The sequence below is a fragment of the Chenopodium album genome, chromosome 7 (assembly GCF_948465745.1).
Source record: "Chenopodium album chromosome 7, dcCheAlbu1.1, whole genome shotgun sequence".
In the NCBI taxonomy this organism is placed as follows: Eukaryota; Viridiplantae; Streptophyta; class Magnoliopsida; order Caryophyllales; family Amaranthaceae; genus Chenopodium; species Chenopodium album.
Genome location: NC_137840.1, coordinates 14477873 through 14495153, shown reverse-complemented (window position 1 = coordinate 14495153; position 17281 = coordinate 14477873). Strand labels below are relative to the sequence as shown.

The following is a 17281-nucleotide window of genomic DNA, read 5'->3' as shown; positions in this document are numbered from 1 at the left end:
GCAGAGAATCAGCAAATTTTACAACCGAAGGGTCCATGCAAGGCCCCTCAAAATTGGAGACCTTGTCCTTCGGAATGCTGCTGCAGTTCAGAAAGGCCGAATCCATGGGAAACTCTCAGCTACATGGGAAGGGCCCTACGAGATCAGTGACGAGCTTCAGCCAGGGACATACCGACTTCGGCAGTTGGATGGAACCGAGCTGAAAAATCACTGGAACGCTGATGTACTGAAGAAATATCATGTGTAAACCCTTCAGGGCAGAACAATCTTTGTAAGTACATTTTGAATTAATGAAAGGCCTTGGAGCCACCATTTATATAAACATTTGCAACTTTTTATTCTTTCAAAGTTTTCTTTGTTCTATCTACTCTTTAAGGGTTTTTATTCAGCCCTGTCTGAAACCTTCGCCTCCGGGTAACTGGGTTTCGGATTGCTGACAAACCCGTCTTTTTAAAGAACACTGGTCTTCCAGCTGAAGTCAAGCTTCAGTAAGACTTGTTCTCCAAAGACATGAGTCCATGGACAAGTCTGGGATATTGCCTTAACTGAGCCTCGTATCCCAGAAAGCCATTATCCGAAACATTGCCTTCAGTTGGTCCTGTGTTTCGGATATCCATTTTTAAAGATAGACAGGAAATCAAGGATATCAGCAACTGTTGGAAATTTTTTATTCAGCCCTGTCTGAAACCTTCGCCTCCGGGTAACTGGGTTTCGGATTGCTAACCAACTCGTCTTTTTAAAGAACTCTGGTCTTTCAGCTGAAATCAAACTTCAGTAAGACTTGTTCTCCAAAGACTTGTTCTTCATTCTGGGATATTGCCTTAGCTGAGCCTTGTATCCCAGAAAGCCATTATCCGAAGCATTGCCTTCAGTTGGCCCTGTGTTTCGGATATCCATCTTTAAAAGATAGAAAAATAAAACCCAGCTCAGTAATCCAAAGACTAGAATCTTTAGATTTCTGGGGGAGGGCAAGAGGCACTACCAGTGCAAGTCTATGTTCAGCAGAACTCAAAATAAGACAAAGTAGTTGAAGAAAGGAACATCAGATTAATAATTCATGCTCAGAAAGTGAGCTACAAGTTCAAATAAATCAAAGACTGTATCGGCAGCCGCCCACAAGCGGAAAATAACAGCTGCCGAAATACGTACAGAAACAAAAATAAACTGTTTGTACGACAAGGCAAGCTGAAGCAAAAAACAAGGCAAAAAAATTCAGAAAGCGGCAAGTCTAAAGTTGAGCGCACGATGAACCGCAAGATTCTGAAGACGACTGCCCGAGTTCCTATGCTTCAGCCCGAGGATCAGACTGATCAGCGTCGTTGGACCCCATGGTGGTCTCAGCCCCAGCAGCAGAAGAGGCGGGCTTTGCACCCTGCTGAGCCTCCCTCTCCCTCCGTTCAGCCTCCAACTCCTCCCTCTCAGCTTCTTCTTCGGCTTCCTCAGCCTTAAGGATTTCAGCTTCGATTGGAGTTGCATATTTCATGTGAGGGTCTTCGGGATCCTGGACCCATTCAGCACATTTGGACCAGTCAAGCTTCGGCTCAGCATGTAGGCAGACTCTTCGGCACACTCTGAACCCGTTTCTAAAACCCATTTCATACTCTTCTTGGGTATAGATGCGGACCTTGAGTAGAGCCTCAGCATCAGCCAGCTTCCTTTTCGTCTCCTCCAAGTCTTCTTTGGATTTCTTTAGCTCATCAGCAAGCTTGGAGGAAGACTCTTTCTGCTCGTCCAGTTCCTGCTGAAATTGGGAAGCCTTGGTCTGAGTTTGGGTCAACTTATCTTCCTTGACCTTCAGCTGATCCTCAGCCTCTTGGAGCTTGGCAAGTTGAGCTTCAGCGGCAGTAGCAGCTTCGGAGAGTTGGACATTACGAGCCTGGAGCGCCTCTTCAGCAGCCATTCTGCTGGCTTCAAGAGCTTCCAACTTCTGCTGCACTTCAGCCTGTGCAGCAGTTCCTTCTTGGATTCGGCTCCCGATGGCAGCTTTGAATTTGGAAATATCCACTCCCATGTGCTCCTGAAGAAATTTTTCCCCTTCCATCAGCGGGGGGAAAACTTCCTTCTCCATGGCGTCGCAGAAGGTCTGAAGGGCTTCAGCAGCTTTCTTTTCATACTCTTCACCCGCTGCTTGCTTCAGCTTGGCAAGCTTTAGCTCCTCTTCGGCTACCTTCTTGTCGTACTCAGCAGCGTCAACCCTATCTTGTAGGGTATCTATCAGCTCTACAGTGAGAGTCTGATTGTGCACAAACTGGAAACAGGGGCACAAGTCAAAAAAAAAAAAAAAAAAAAAAAAAAAAAAAACACAACTGAAGAGCTGAAGTGAAAAAGAGATAAAGGCAAAGAATCACCTGCATCATCAGCAGTTGGTTAGACCTGGCTGGGTCTGGAACTGATCTGCTGGATTCGCCCATCCCAGCAGTGGCCTTCAGCGACCAGATCCTCGCCCTATCCACTTCGGACATGCCAGCAAAATTGCCGAAGTAGGCTGCAGCACCTTCTCGGTTCTGACCCCATATGAGGTCCCAGATATGATCTGGGATTGGCATTCGGGGGGCCGAGAAACCCATTTCTCCAGACTGCAGCATCTGGAAGGAAGGGAAGGATGACGATGGAGCCTCTTGAGTCTTAGATGGCTCAGCATCCCCCTTCTTCTCAGCAGAGTCAATTACTATGACCTCCGCTGCTTCATCAGGTGTGAGGACGAAAGCCTCAACCTCTCTTGCAATATCGGCTGTGAAACCCTCAGCATTGGGCATCACAGCATCCTAATCTCTGTGCTCAGCAGCACTCTCTTGAGCTTCCTCTTGAACCCCTCCCTTAGGATCGGGAGTTTTCTGATCCACCTCCATCTCGGGAGGTGGCGGAGGGGTCCTCGGAGGTGATTGAGCCGGCGACCGAGGAACCCTCGGCGATCCACCGCCTTCCTCAGGTTCCCTTATCTCGATGCCGATGGTCATCGGCCTCCTTTGAAAGTCATGTGGGCCGATGATGGCCATTCTTCGTCGCCTTTTTTGAAGCGGCTGCTCATCCATGTCTGAGTCTTCAGACTCTTCTTGTACCTGGTCTTCGGGACGAGCAGGGGCTTTACCCTCTCTCTGTCTATTACTCTCCTCGGACTGCAAAAGACAGGGGGGGACGAAGAGTATGAGTAGCAGCAAAGAAAGCAACAGCAAGCAAAGCTGAAAAGCTAAGTCTAAAGAGCTTACCGAAGTCTTCAGCAAAGCCTCGTCTTCTTCAGCTGCCCTAGCTGCAGCTTCTTCCTCTGCAGCCCTGGAAGACCCCACTCCTCCTTCGCAAGCTTCAATAGCCCGTGCAACCTCTTCGGCTGTACGGGCAGCTTCAGCTTCTTCGTCTAACAGCTGAAACAAGGGATCCCTCTTCTTCCACCAAGGCTTCTGCTTCTGATATAGAGCAACAGCCTCAATTTGGAAATGGGTAGAGTCTAGATGGACTTCCCTATGCTTCGATTCAGTGATAGGAGGAGCCCGAGCAGTTACGACACGTTCTCGGTTGACGCCGAGACGATCGTAGTTAATGCCGACGTTGGTCTCGTCCCGCTCTGAAAGAAGAAGAGGGAAGGGATTAGTTCAGCTAGGTCGGTACAGCAGAGAAGTACGAAGTAAAAACAGAGGGAAAGATATAATTAAAAGGCCTCGGCCCCAGCCGAAGAAACTTACCATCCCTAAACTTTCGGCTGAGGCCGACGGCTGCTAACATGTTCTCTTGGAAGACATAATGCGTATCGGGCAGCCAAGTCTCCGGGATATGCTGCATCCGACCGCTGCCCCCCGGGTTCGGCCGCTTGCCAAAGATGTTCTGCTGAGTAAGGTTCGGATCCGAACCGTCACCTTCGGGGGGACCTAAGCTTCCCATCTCGGGATCAGGCTCGGCAAGATACCTGGGGGCGCTGAAAACGCAAGGGTGGTCCGGATCTGTGGGCGCCCTAACCCAGATCCATTGACCCCTCCAGTCTTTGTCTGAAGAGTCGTTCGGCCACATGGTCAGATACTGGGGCCGAGACTCAATCCGGTACCACCCAAAGCCGTGATGTCCGTGCCCACTTTGAATATTTGGCACTAGCCGATGGAGCTTTCTGAAGCAGTGCAGGTTCGGCACATACCTGAAGAACTTGCAGACCCACAAGTATGTCATCACCCTTCGGATACTGATGGGAGTTAGCTGACATAGAGAAATGTTATAATGGATCAGCAAGTCTCGGACGAATACGTCCAAAGGGAACCTCAGCCCATACTGAAGTTGTCTTGTATATACCCCCACATACCCCGGGGGTGGACGATGGATTCTATCGGATGCCACGGGCATTCGACACCAATACCCATCAGCTTCAAGGATGCCGTAATGCAACTCAATCTGCTCGGCAAACCGATACTGTTCGGCATTCTCTACCCACCATGAGTAGGGGCGGTTCTTTATCATGGCCGAAGCCACTTCAGCATCCTCCCACTCTGAAAACCCAGGAAGGATATCCCAAAGGACGGCGGGAACTTCATCATCTCGCCCAGAAATGCTCGGCCCCTCCGCCCCCTGAGGAGGAGCCGAAGAAATGGGAGTTGCCCTAATCCCTTCAGCAGGGCCAGATTCTGCTCTCTGTCTATTCCAGGTCCCCGTCCTGTTCCTAGGATCGGGAATCGGCCTTACTCTTCTTGGAACACGGGCCCTACCTCTAACTTCCCTCGCCATTGATGAGTTTCGAAGAAAAAAGTCGAAAAAGAGGAAAAAGAGTTCGAATTTGAAGAAAAATAAAAACTAAAATCAAAGGGAATTACCTTAATCTGAAGCGAAAGTTGCCGACTTACGAATTGGTAGTGACAAATCTCAGCTTCTAAGCTCAATGCTCGGGGAATTTGCGAAGTTTTGATGCGGGTTCTTGGGTTTCTTCTCGAAAGTTCTGGGTTTGTGTTGGTGAAGAAGTGAGGAGGGATGACGCGCCTCTGATTATATCTCCAAGAATGGGAATTCTGGGAGTCTGCGCTTTAATTTCTCTTAAATACTCCACTAAGTAACCGTTAAACACACGACCTCACGATTAAACCGCCCATTATCCGTTCAACTTCCACAATCATTCACCTAACCGTTGTTATCTCATTAATTGCGGTTTAAATCCAAATTTCTTGGATTAATTAAATCATTTACTTCCCTCCTTTTCTGATTAATCAGACCCGACCCGTCGTCCTTCCAAATCGGGTCTGGGGGGCAAGTTGTTTGGGTCCAATTTAGTCCAATTGGGCCTAGTCATTAAATGATCCAATTAAAAGCCCAAGGTCCAGGTTCAACTCTCCAATTGTGCTAAAGTCAAAGTCAGTCCACCAGACATGTCAATTGGGCCACGGCCCACATTCTCCATATGTGCTAAGGTATAAAAGCCTTCAATTCATTCATTTGGAGAGGCACGAAAAAGCCTCAAGCAATTAATTCTCTTGCATAGCTTTCACTCTCTACACATTGTACTGACTTTAGCATCGGAGGGGCCTTCCTCGGCAACACCCCCGAGGCTAGTTTACGTGTGTTCGCTGTGCAGGAAACCTTCGGCCCAACATCACTTGGACCGAATCCAGTCTTCACCATTTCAACGGGCCTTCGGCAAGGCCCCATTGTTTTCACCCGAAACAGGTTGAATATAAATTGTAAAGAGACTCCCATTGAAATAGTGGTACTCCGTAATAGTTAATATAACCCTCTAAGCATAACTTTTTGGAAAAATTAGAAATAATAATCCCAATTTTCATCAATTTTGATAGAATAATGCCAACTTTAAATTATTCTGGAATAATCCGAGTTTTAAGTGTTCTTCTTTTTCTTCAATCCCTAACCAATCAACAAAAGTCAATGACTTATTATATGATTATATCAGGTTACTTCACACGTGTCAAACCCAGATTAGCTCAAAAAAAAATAATTTTTTTAGAAAAAAAAAAAAAACAAAAACAAAAATCCCCAAACCACCAGTTAGCCTTCCCTTCTCCTACCGGACCTCCCTAACCACCACCCAACTACCAGCCTACCGCCCTTTCTCTCCGGCGAGTCCCTCAAAACATCCTCCGTCGTGTCGCCGTCTTCCTCCCTCCTCGAAACACCCCCATTCCCCACTTAACCACCGATTAAACCCCTCCACGAAACCACCGATGAAACCCCTCCACGAAATTAAACCACCTATTTTTCCACAGTGGAAGAGTGAGAGTTGATGGTGGATAATTGAAGGTGAAAGCATCAGTTGGGCGGTGGTGTTTGGTGGTTCCCTGGTTGGTGGTGGCTGCTGCTCTTTTTTAATGCGGTGGAGTGTAGTGGGGAGACGAGGTTTAGGGGAAATTTGAGGGTGGTGGTTCAAGGGAGAACGACGGTTGGGGTTTTCCGGGAGTAGGGGCGGCTGGACGGCGGGAGGGTACGGTTGTGGGTTGTGTATGGTGGGAGGGTTGTGGGATTGTGGTGGCTGGGGTTACGAAGGTTGAATTTCTATTTTTTTTTTTTTGCTAATTAGCTCTTGACACGTGGCATATATATATATATATATATATATATATAAAAGAAATTAACCTTTTTAACAGGCAACAGGTAATTGGGATTGAAGAAAAAAAACAACCTCTAAAGTTTGAATTATTCTTAAATTGATGAAAGTTGTGATTATTATTTCTAATTTTTCCTAACTTTTTTCTCTTGAACAAATTACTCGACTCCATTCTCTTTCATGATGTCATTTAATCTCACTACTCCGGCCACCATTGCCACCTTCACCACCATCGCCCCTCTCCTCATTGGCCAAAAAAAAAGATAGAGAATACCTATTGTCAATTATATAGTCACTCATCTCAAAATATCTAGTTACCTATAGTGTTGCACCACTTTATTGCAAAAAACAGGTATGTGAGTCTTTGATTCAAGACTCACCAATAAACTCACCAAAATGCTTTGTTATGGTGGTTTGTGAGGTAGTGTTGTTGATAATAAAGATTGATGGTTGCATCTTTTATGCCCTCTCTCTTTCTTCATTGTAGACAACTTTTGTTCATTAACCCTAAAGTAATGTCTAATTTGAGCAAATGAATTTTAGTTTGTTTAATTGATCATCTTGCATTGTAATATTTATTCTATTAAAGTTACCCCTTATTTTTTAAGAATCTTAAATGAAAAATTATCTTTTAGAACATGTTCACATTTATTGAGCTGGGCTGAGCTGAACTGAACTAAACTAAACTGAAATGATTGGACTTGAGCTGAACTAAACTAAATAGAGCTCAAATGAATATTTTATGAGAGAAGGAAATTATAAGTTGAACTGAAATGATTGGAGCTGAGCTGAACTGAACTGAAATGAAATAAATATTTTATAAGAGAAGGAAATTAAAAGCTGAATTAAAGTGAACTGAATTAATTGGAGATAAAGTGAACTGAACTGAACTAAAGTCAAGAGACCTTTATTCTAATGCTAGTCATCTCTTGGTCAACCATCAACAAAAACCATCAACAAAGTTTTCACTAAGTTGTACTATTTGCCCTTGCACATGCACAACAAACACTAGTACAAAGATTAATTAGCTTGTGACTTGCGAGTTACTCTTATATGCACGAGATTTTTGAAGGAAATATGCACGAGTTGCTCAACCCAAAAATCATACTTCGTGCTTCATTTCGTATTTTTTAGAGCATCGACAAAGATGAGGATAAATATATCCTTTCTAATTTTCTTTCTCCAATTGACATATCATATTCTCTTTCATCCACATCACATTCTATTATTTTCATCCTTTTGTTATTCTCCTTCTCTAAATTTTCTAACATCAATGAGAATCCTTTCCCATTTTTTTTTTCCCTATTTACATATACCCCACCATATATTCTCACTCTTATTAATATAACTAAGTTAAATCCCGTGCCATGTACGGACATAATTAAACTTTACAATAAAATTTATAAAGAATGGTGTTAATTCAACAAATTTATCCAAAAAAAATATTTGTAACAAAATAATAGTTTCTAATTAAAGATATTGTGGTAAAAGTTGTGTCTCAACAAATGTGCAAATTCAATCATAACTTATAAAAAAAGCGGAGGAGCATAATATAATAAAATGATTTTGTTCAGTTGTTCTTATAAACGTTGTGTATATTTGTAAGATTTATACAAAGTATCCTACCAAAATTATTATTCCTATTTTTAATTAAAATAAATTTTAAGTTGGAGGAAAAAAAATTATAATAATATTATGATAATCTTGGATGATGAGATATGTCAATACCTTAATTTTAAACTATGTTAGTATATTTGTAACTAAAAGATTTAAAGTATATAAAATATATGTTGAAAAATAATAATAATAAAAAATTAAATTGAGTATGATTGGATTAAATGTGTTGTTAAAATGGAAATAAGTATTATGGTAGGTTATAAAATGGAAGTCGTTAAAATTTGGCAAAAAAAAAAAAAAGGAACGATAAAAAGGCGGGAATTTTTTTTATATAACATCGTGACAAGTGTCACTTTAGATTCACTTTTAGTATAGGTTAATTGATTGATTGATTCCTATTTTTAATTAAAATAAATTTTAAGTAAGAGGAAAAAAAATTATAATAATATTATGATAATCTTGGATGATGATATATGTCAATACCTTAATTTTAAACTATGTTAGTATTTGTAACTAAAAGATTTATAGTATATAAAATATATGTTGAAAAATAAAAAAAAATTTAAATTGAGTATGATTGGATTAAATGTGTTGTCAAAATGGAAATAAGTATTATGGTAGGTTATAAAATGGAAGTCGTTAAAATTTGGCAAAAAAAAAAATAAAATAAAAATAAATAAATAAAAAGGTGGGAAATTTTTTTATAACATAGTGACAAGTGTCACTCTAAATTCGCTTTTAGTATAGGTTAATTGATTTTTTAATTAATACGGTAGTTAAAAAAAAAAACACAAAAGCTAAAAATAATACTATCTTTGTTAACTTTTAATTACAAATTTGGGGTATTATTTGTGATATATGAAATATTTTAAAGTTGCAACTAAAATTTAAGAGAGCTCTTTCCCTAAATAATGTTGTCTTTTTGTCTAATTTCCAAATTACAGTCACTCTTTTATAATTCCCACTATACTATCCACGTCATAGGTTTAGTGTGGTTTACTTTTTTTACGATTTTATTGCAAAACCGTTACTTGAAGTAGTAGTTTGTACTTATTTTTTTTTAAAAAAAACTTTCCTCTCTTCTGTCTCCTAATCTTGATCCACAGGGAACAAAACTACCAAATTTTCAAAGAGAACACCTCTTTGCCATTGCTAGGAGATGCGTCCCCCACCAACGAACCTCCACCTCCAAAGTTTAATGCCTAATCCTTTTATCCATTTCAATTCAATAATTAAATTTTTTAAATAATAATTTTGGTGATTGTAATTTTAATGGAGAAATTGGAATTAGAATTAAGTTTTGAGAGATGAGATTGGAATTGGGAGTTTTACAATGATTACTTAGGGTTGGAATGTTGGATTTCAAAATTTGATTGGATTTATTTGGAAGATTTACTTTGGATGAGAGGATAAATGGGGTTGAAATGCTAACGGTGAAAGTCGATGCTCAAGCCTGTGTGGGAAAAAAAACATTTTAGATGAAACTTCTCAAGTAGTGGTTTTTGTTTCCTAAAAAAAAAAAAAAAAAGAGTAGCGGTTTTCATTTGAACCTTAAAAAAAAAAAAAAAAAAAAAAAAAAAAAAAAACTGGTTTTTATACATTTACTTACATGGACAATATTGTGGGAATTTTTGAAATAATGGCTGTATTTTGAAAATTAGATAAAAAAAAGCTACATTATTTAGGAAAAGAATTCAAGTTAACGGAGGTAGTAAAGCTTTTTGCACAAGAGCTAAGGAAAATACCATTTTCTTTTCTCAAGAGGATCCTCTCCCCCTCTTGCACATCAATGAGGATCCTTTTAGCCGACAAAAAAGTGAGCTAAAAGGATACAAATCTTCATTGTTGTTGGTGCTCTTAAAAAGTTATAACTTTTGACATGAAATCTGAGAAAAAAAGATGCTCTTAAAGAGTTATAGTTTTTGACATGGTACCTGAAAAAGAGAGAGAAAATGTACTACCTATCCACCGATCACAACCAAAGCTCAGATGATTGATAATCGAAATCTCTCCATCCCGAACTGACCACATCCCACCGTTCTAGCCACCACAACCATCCCATCGTCTTCATCCTAGAAACACCATCATCCCCCATGTAATCACCATACATTATACGCTTAAATAAACATGTTAAGGGCCTGTTCACATTTACTTCATTTCAGTTCAGCTCCAATCAGTCCAGTTCAGTTCAGCTCTTAATTTCCCTCTCTCGTAAAGTATTCATTTCAGTTTAATTCAGCTCCAATCAGTTCAGTTCAGTTCAGTTCAGTTCTATTCAGTTCAGCTCAGTAAATGTGAACAGGCCCTAAGAATGAAGATTGAGAAACCAGCATTAAGCTCGCTTTAAAAAAAATCTTCCAAATCTATGTCTTTCTCTATAATACAATTTTGTTAGTGTGGTGTGCAGGAGTTATGATGAGAACATGTAGATAATTATGGAAATCATTAGCTTTATAATTAAGAACTTTCTATTTATAGTATATATCAAGAATTATCATATTTTCATATTAGGAAAGTCACGAATTTTCAATCTTGTTATAAAAATAAGTGTTTTATTTTAATGTAATAAATCAAAATGAACCTAACAAAAGGTCATTAAATTTCAATCTAGTTAATGTACGTGGAAAATTAGAGATCTCTTGCAAAGCTTGATAATGAAACTCCTCTAACAAAATGAAAAAGGGGCCTTCAACCATTAAACCAGACTCGATTCTTAACAAAATCACATATGATTGATATGAATATACATGCGACCATATATACATTTATGTATGAACACAAAAGGCAACATAAGTTTAAACATTGCAATCAAAATAGAGAAGATACGGAGTACTAAAGTAAATTAAAACCGATAATACTTTCCAAAAAAAACATAAAGATCTTAATCAAGCCACACACAAATCAAAGAAGGAAAATATATATTTTTTTACCTTCTTATTTTATCTCCTAAAATCTACTCCCTACTATACACATTTCTCCCACAACCCAGTCAGTAGTTGCTAATAATAATCAGCCAGTATTTAATTACGTACTTAACCATCTAAAAAGTCGATGGAGTACAAATTCCATCACTTAGTAAAAATTACTCAAAACTTTAAAAATAGTAAATTGAAAAACACCCAAGCCAAGAACTAGAGTGTCAGCTACCCATATCATTAGTATGGCAAAGCTCCTTCCTAAGCTTTTGAGAGAAAAGCCTACAAGCGTCAATACTAAGATCAACCGCTGCTGCAAGCGCAACGTAGGCAGCGGCATCCTCCGTGCAGGTGACGTGCTGCACACTCACCTCCACGGTCGGCTTACTACATTTCCCTTCCCCTTCCACCCTCGCCGCCATCACAAACCCTCTATACGCGCTATATGGCCACAACCCAATTCCGAAATCCCCACTCCCTCTCCTTGGACTACACCCGGGTGAACTTGACCGTTGATTACCCCGATTCGAACCATTCCCATTACTACCAGCATTGACCTGACTACACCCACCCAAGTCAATGGTAAACGTCCCACCTTTCGCCGTATTAAGAGTTGACTCAGCTAACACCACCCCAGAGTTGGCGCTCATATCAGGAATCAACTCAAACCGATACCCAAGCCCATCATGAGCCCCTCGCTCTCTCCACGCCTCGAGACGGCCCCATGGCTTCCAAGTACCCTCACCCGGCCTAAGAATAAGCCACGAACCCGGATTAGACCTGCTAACTCTGTCCGAACCAGGTGATGCCACAAATGGTGTCACCATTGACGCAGCCGCAACCGGTGAACCTGATAAATCATGAACCGTAATTGACCACCCTTTTCTCTCCTTCCCCGGTCTTTCTCTCTCACTTCCAAACGAACTCAACCATCCTCTTCCACTTCCTTGTTCCGATGATCTGAACAACATCACAAATTTAACAAAACCCAATTCAATTATTTCATACTACTTCATAATATATAAATTTATCATTAATATTATATATTATCGTACAAAAATGGAATTCCTATAAATTCTTCTCGGACAAACTGAATCATCCATTTTCGACTTTACGAAATGCAAAAAAATTAAAAAAAAAAAAAAAAAAAAAAGTTACCTGGAACGTTGATGACGGTCAGAGTTGGTGGAGCGGAAGCTAAAATTACAAGTAAAAACAGGCTGACGAATATTCCCTTTAATCTGAAAAACTTGAGGACTGCACTCAGGTTCACCATCAAACTGAAAAACAAACCTAGGATCAGGATCAGCTCTAACATTAACATGAAACTGCGAAACGCCATATTCTTTCCCAACAGAAGTCCAACCATTATGAAAAACCACAGCCCTTGATTCCGCCCCTTTAAGATCCAACGGTACAGACACTTTCCCCAACAATCTTCCAGAGTTCTTCACCCCACAAGTTGCCCCTGTTCTTCCAGTAAAGATTGAAATCTTCAAAAACAGTTTTCCGACGAAGATCGATTTCCCGGCGAGTTTGTTCAGATCATCCTTGCTCAAATGGAAAGTTGCGGCGGCGATGAAACCGGTTTGTGGGTGGTGGTTTCCGTCGGAAACGGTGGTTTCCGACGGATTGTAGGGGATAACAGCGGTTTGAACGGGAAAACCTTTGAGTTTGATTTTACAAAAACAGGGAGAGGAAGTTGGGTGTATTACAGTGCGCGCTGGTTTTGCTGGTACCGGAACTTTCAACGCGAGGTTACCGACGGTTAGACGAACAAATGGACAAGGATCCATGCTCACTTTCTCTCACCTCAAAACGACCCCGTTTTACAGAGTAGTAGTAGTTCACTACAACCAGAAAAACAAAGAAGAAAAATGGTATATAATAAGGAAGAAGGCGGAGGTTAGGAAATCGGCCTAGGAATAGGTGAGGTTTTAGGGATGCGCATTGCGAATACTGTTAAGAGATGAACTACAACAACAATGCCAGAATTTCTTCATGAATTCTTAAACCCTGAAATTTTTATTTATTTTTTTAAAAGCATGAAAATCTGTGGGTTGAAGAAGTTTAAGGAGTAGTAAATGTTTTGCTTTTGTGGAAAAAGGGGAAAAGAGAAGAGGAAGAAGAAGGGGGGCGCATTTAGTTGCAGAGGGAAGGGGGGTGGGGTCAGATGGAGTACAGCTGTATACAGGTTGTCACTAAAACCCAACCTCAACCCCCCAAGGGTATCTGAAAGAAAAATCCTCTTTGGTGGGGTCCACTGTTTTTTTTAAAAAATAAAAATTACGGAATAGTTTGTAAGTACATTTTCTGGGTTGTGAAATGGCCAATTAGGGTGTGGCACGTGGAATAAGAGGGAATTCGGAAAAAAGAAGAAAGGGTTTGAATGAATGAACAGGAGAGGGAAGGAGGAGGACGAGGACCCCACTATAATGAGCTGTTGCGTTAAACTAACTCTTGTGTTTTGTATGGGTGGGATTTGGGATTCATTGTCAGCCGTTTATTGAACCAGAGAGTGTGGATAATCATACGGCTGTTAAACCTTTTTTTTTTTTTTTTTTGTCTTTCTTTTTAGGAATTTTTGGAAAATTTGTATTTCCTCTGTTTTTTTTAGATGCAACACACCCTTTAGCGCGGTAATTAAAAAATGTGGGGTTTACATGATATAATCTAATATTATATAAATAAAGTAGACATTTTTCGGGAGCATTCGACGCGCTACATAAGAAAAGGTATTATTTTGACCAATAAAATTTTAGATTAATAATTTATTTTAGAATTAAAAAATTCACTCGCTACCTAAGAAAAAGTGACGAATAAGATTTAAGAATTTTGCCACATAGGTAAAAATAACGAATAGTGAACAATTAAAATTTAAATTATTTAAAAAACTAATAATTATCTTTTTTACAGATGTAAATCTTTGATCGTAAATATCTTTAATCTCTCCCTAGCAAATATTATAAAAATTAGATATTAAAAATGTACCCATCAAAACGAATAAAACGAAATATCATATCACTATGTTCAAGATTTGGGATTTTAAATTCAAGCGCCACGTAAAATAAATAAACCTACAAAAGATAACTTTAGTGTTAAAATTTAAAAAAAAAAAATTATCTTATGATATTAGGAATTTTATTCAAATATCCGATGAATAATCTTCATATAAAAAAATCTTAAATTAATTAAAAATATATACTAGAACCGTGCATCGCACGGGCTTATATCTAGTAAACTTTAAAATAGGATGAGTGGTTGTTAGGAGTGTAATTTAGTGGGCCATGTGCTTTAAATAAGGGATATAGTATAGTTTTTCCCTAAAGTAACTTTCCTTTTATAGTGTGTTGCAAGTATTGTGACATTTCCTTTTTAAGGAAGTGTTGCAAGTAAAAGAAAACGGAGGAAGTAAATAATAATTCCAACGTTACTTCATTTTATTTACTACCTCTGTTTCTTATTAGTTGCAACGTTGGGGTATTATTTGTGAGATATAAAATATTCCAAAGTTGCAACTAATACAAAACGGAAGTAGTAAATAATCTCAATTTTAGATTATTCTGGAATAATTCCTACTCTCGGGATTGTCTACTTTCTTCAATCCCTTATTACCAGTTGAAAATATTATTCTTTTTTTTCTCTTCAGAAATACCACGTGTTGAGATCTGATAAGGCAAAAAAAAAAAAAAAAGAATTATAAAATTTAAAATCCCAGCCCTACCCTGACCACCACATCCCCCACCGTCCATCGGAACCCTAGCAGCCTTAATCTCCTCTCGCTTTGCCACCATTCCTCCTATCACGTTGCCTCTCCCCCTCTTTACCCTTGAACCACCACACCCATCCTTGTAAACCACAAAACCCCCTCTCTCCTCGATACAAGCACTTAAAACCTCCCTTGCGGCTCCAAAAGCCCATGAAACCCCTCCCCCCACCCACGAAACACCTGACGCGACGGGAGGAGGTGGTGGCTGACCGACAGGAGGGTAGAGGTGGCTTCGTCGGTGGGGTGAATGATTGGGGTAGGTTTTCCGGTGGGTTAATGGGGATTGGAGCGGCTGGGGTTTGGGATTCCGGTGGGCGATGGTGGAGGGATCGAGTGGGGGGTTTAAGTTTTTTAAAGTTCTTTTTTTTATATCTTTTTCTTTTTTAGACCAATCACAATGTAACATGTGTCACGTAACTTGTGATAGCAGGTCAATGACTTTGTTGACCGGTTTGGGATCGAAGAATGTAAAAAGCCCCTAAAGTTGAGATTTTTTCAGAATAATCCGAAGTTAAGATTATTAAAATGGAACAAAGTTGGGATTATTATTTACAATTTTCCTTTTTTTTTTTTTTTTTTTTTTTTGCAGCTTACCATACATAAGTCCTTGTTTTCTTATTCCAAAAAAAAAAAAAAAAAAAGATATTGTTTTTTTTTCATTGAACTTATTTAAAACTTAATTTACTACCTCCATTACATACTACGAATAGTTGCAATTTTTACCAAAAAGGGTTGCTACACATTAATTACAACTTTCAATTTTTTTTTCCTTTTTTTAGTAAGTTTTTAAAATGAAATTACAAAAATACCCTTACTAAATATTTTATACACACAATTAGTTACCTAAATCAAATTTCATTAAATTTCTAATCTAACCTCAAAAAATCATTCACATCCATAATTATCGATTTCCCACAAAATTATCAAACCACCACTTTGGCGTTGTCGCCGCTACTTCAAATTACCACCTTCAACACTGTTGCTCATCACCACCTTCAAAGTTGTCGCTCCTCACCCAGTGTTCTTTTTCTCCTCCTCCTCCTCCTTAAAAATTGCTTAGATCTGACACTTTGAAGGATGCGTTGTCGCCGTTACCACAAATCACCACCGTCAACGTCGCTGTTGCATCTAACCACCACCATCAACATCGTTGCTGATTGAGGTCGCTGCTCAAGATTTGATTTCGATGCTCGAGATCGTTTCGGGGCTCGAGTTCACTGCTTGAGATCATATTTTGATGGTGCTCGAGGTCGATTAGATCTGATTTTTTAAAAAAAAAAAATCGAGTTGACAGGGGGTGGCTTTGGTGACGTTTTAGGTTGAGAGGAGGTGATTTCAGGGCTTGTTCTTTTCAAATTTTTTTCAGTTCAGTTCAGTTAAGCTCCAATAAGTTATGTTTAGTTTAGTTCTTAATTTCCTTCTCTCATAAAATATTTATTTCAGTTCAGTTCAGATCTAATAAGTCCAGTTCAGTTCAGCTCAGTTCATTCAATCAGAATAGACCCTTAGGGTTGTTCGGGCTGTAGGGGTGGTTTTGGGGTTGTTCGAGGTGCTTATGGGTGGTTTTCGGGTGGTCGGCCTAAGAAGGGGTGGTTTTGGGCTAAGAGGTGGTGGTTTTGGTGTTATTCGAGGTGTGTATGGGTAGTTTGAGGTGGTTCATTCAGGCTGTGAGGTACGTGGGTTCAGGGTGGCTACTGTTGGCAATGGTTGCTTGTGTGGCTGTTGTTGGTGATGTTGATTGATTTATTAATTACCTTCACTTTCTCTCCTACCCTTAATTTACTATTCTTTAATTCATTAATCAACCATTATGAAATTTTGTCTTAAAATCCATATCGAAGTCAAAGTTGCAACTAACCTGAAACAGAGGTAGTATGAATTTTAATTTGATTTAAATTTTGTCATTATGTGATCACTTACTTGAACTTGATCAACTAAATTTAACGGAACATACCTTAACACTAACCACTAGATCAACGCCTTCTTACTATCTCCTTTTCAAAATAAATGTTCATTTGAATAGATTATTGTAGTATTGTAGACACCCAAATGTGTCTCCCAAAACCAAACCCGGTGATGAATACCTTTCATGTCACTTGATTATCGAACAAAGTGAAAGTGTGAAAAGTCTAGTGATGAGGATGTTTTTATTAAAATATCTCTTCTTTCTGTTTTTGAAAATATTTCTTTTCTTACCATATTTATGAAAAACGTGCATTCCAGTTTAGTTTGGTCCATGATAAGGGTCCAATAATGGTGTATTTGGATTAGGGTTGAAAAGACCTTTCCAACAATATATTATAAGCCCAATTCCGACGAATAATGAGGAAGTTATGGCCAAAATACTAAACTGGGCCCGATTTGGTTTTTATATGCGGTCCAATGATCTAGAGGAGGGCCTATTATTAATTATCATTCCTAAAGCTATTAGGATTGATTATAGTCCTCTAGAATACT

At 39.3% G+C, this 17281-nt stretch overlaps 1 protein-coding gene across 1 annotated transcript; it reads right to left on the bottom strand.

The window, feature by feature from the left end:
• Nucleotides 1-10978: 10978 nt before the first annotated feature.
• Nucleotides 10979-13208, bottom strand: LOC145638938 (uncharacterized). Its single transcript, XM_081690013.1, has 2 exons — nucleotides 12214-13208; nucleotides 10979-12015 (listed from the first exon to the last, which is right to left on the bottom strand). The coding sequence occupies exons 1-2, from the start codon at nucleotides 12849-12851 to the stop codon at nucleotides 11280-11282; spliced, it is 1374 nt and encodes a 457-aa protein (XP_081546139.1). The 5' UTR covers nucleotides 12852-13208; the 3' UTR covers nucleotides 10979-11279.
• Nucleotides 13209-17281: the final 4073 nt, after the last annotated feature.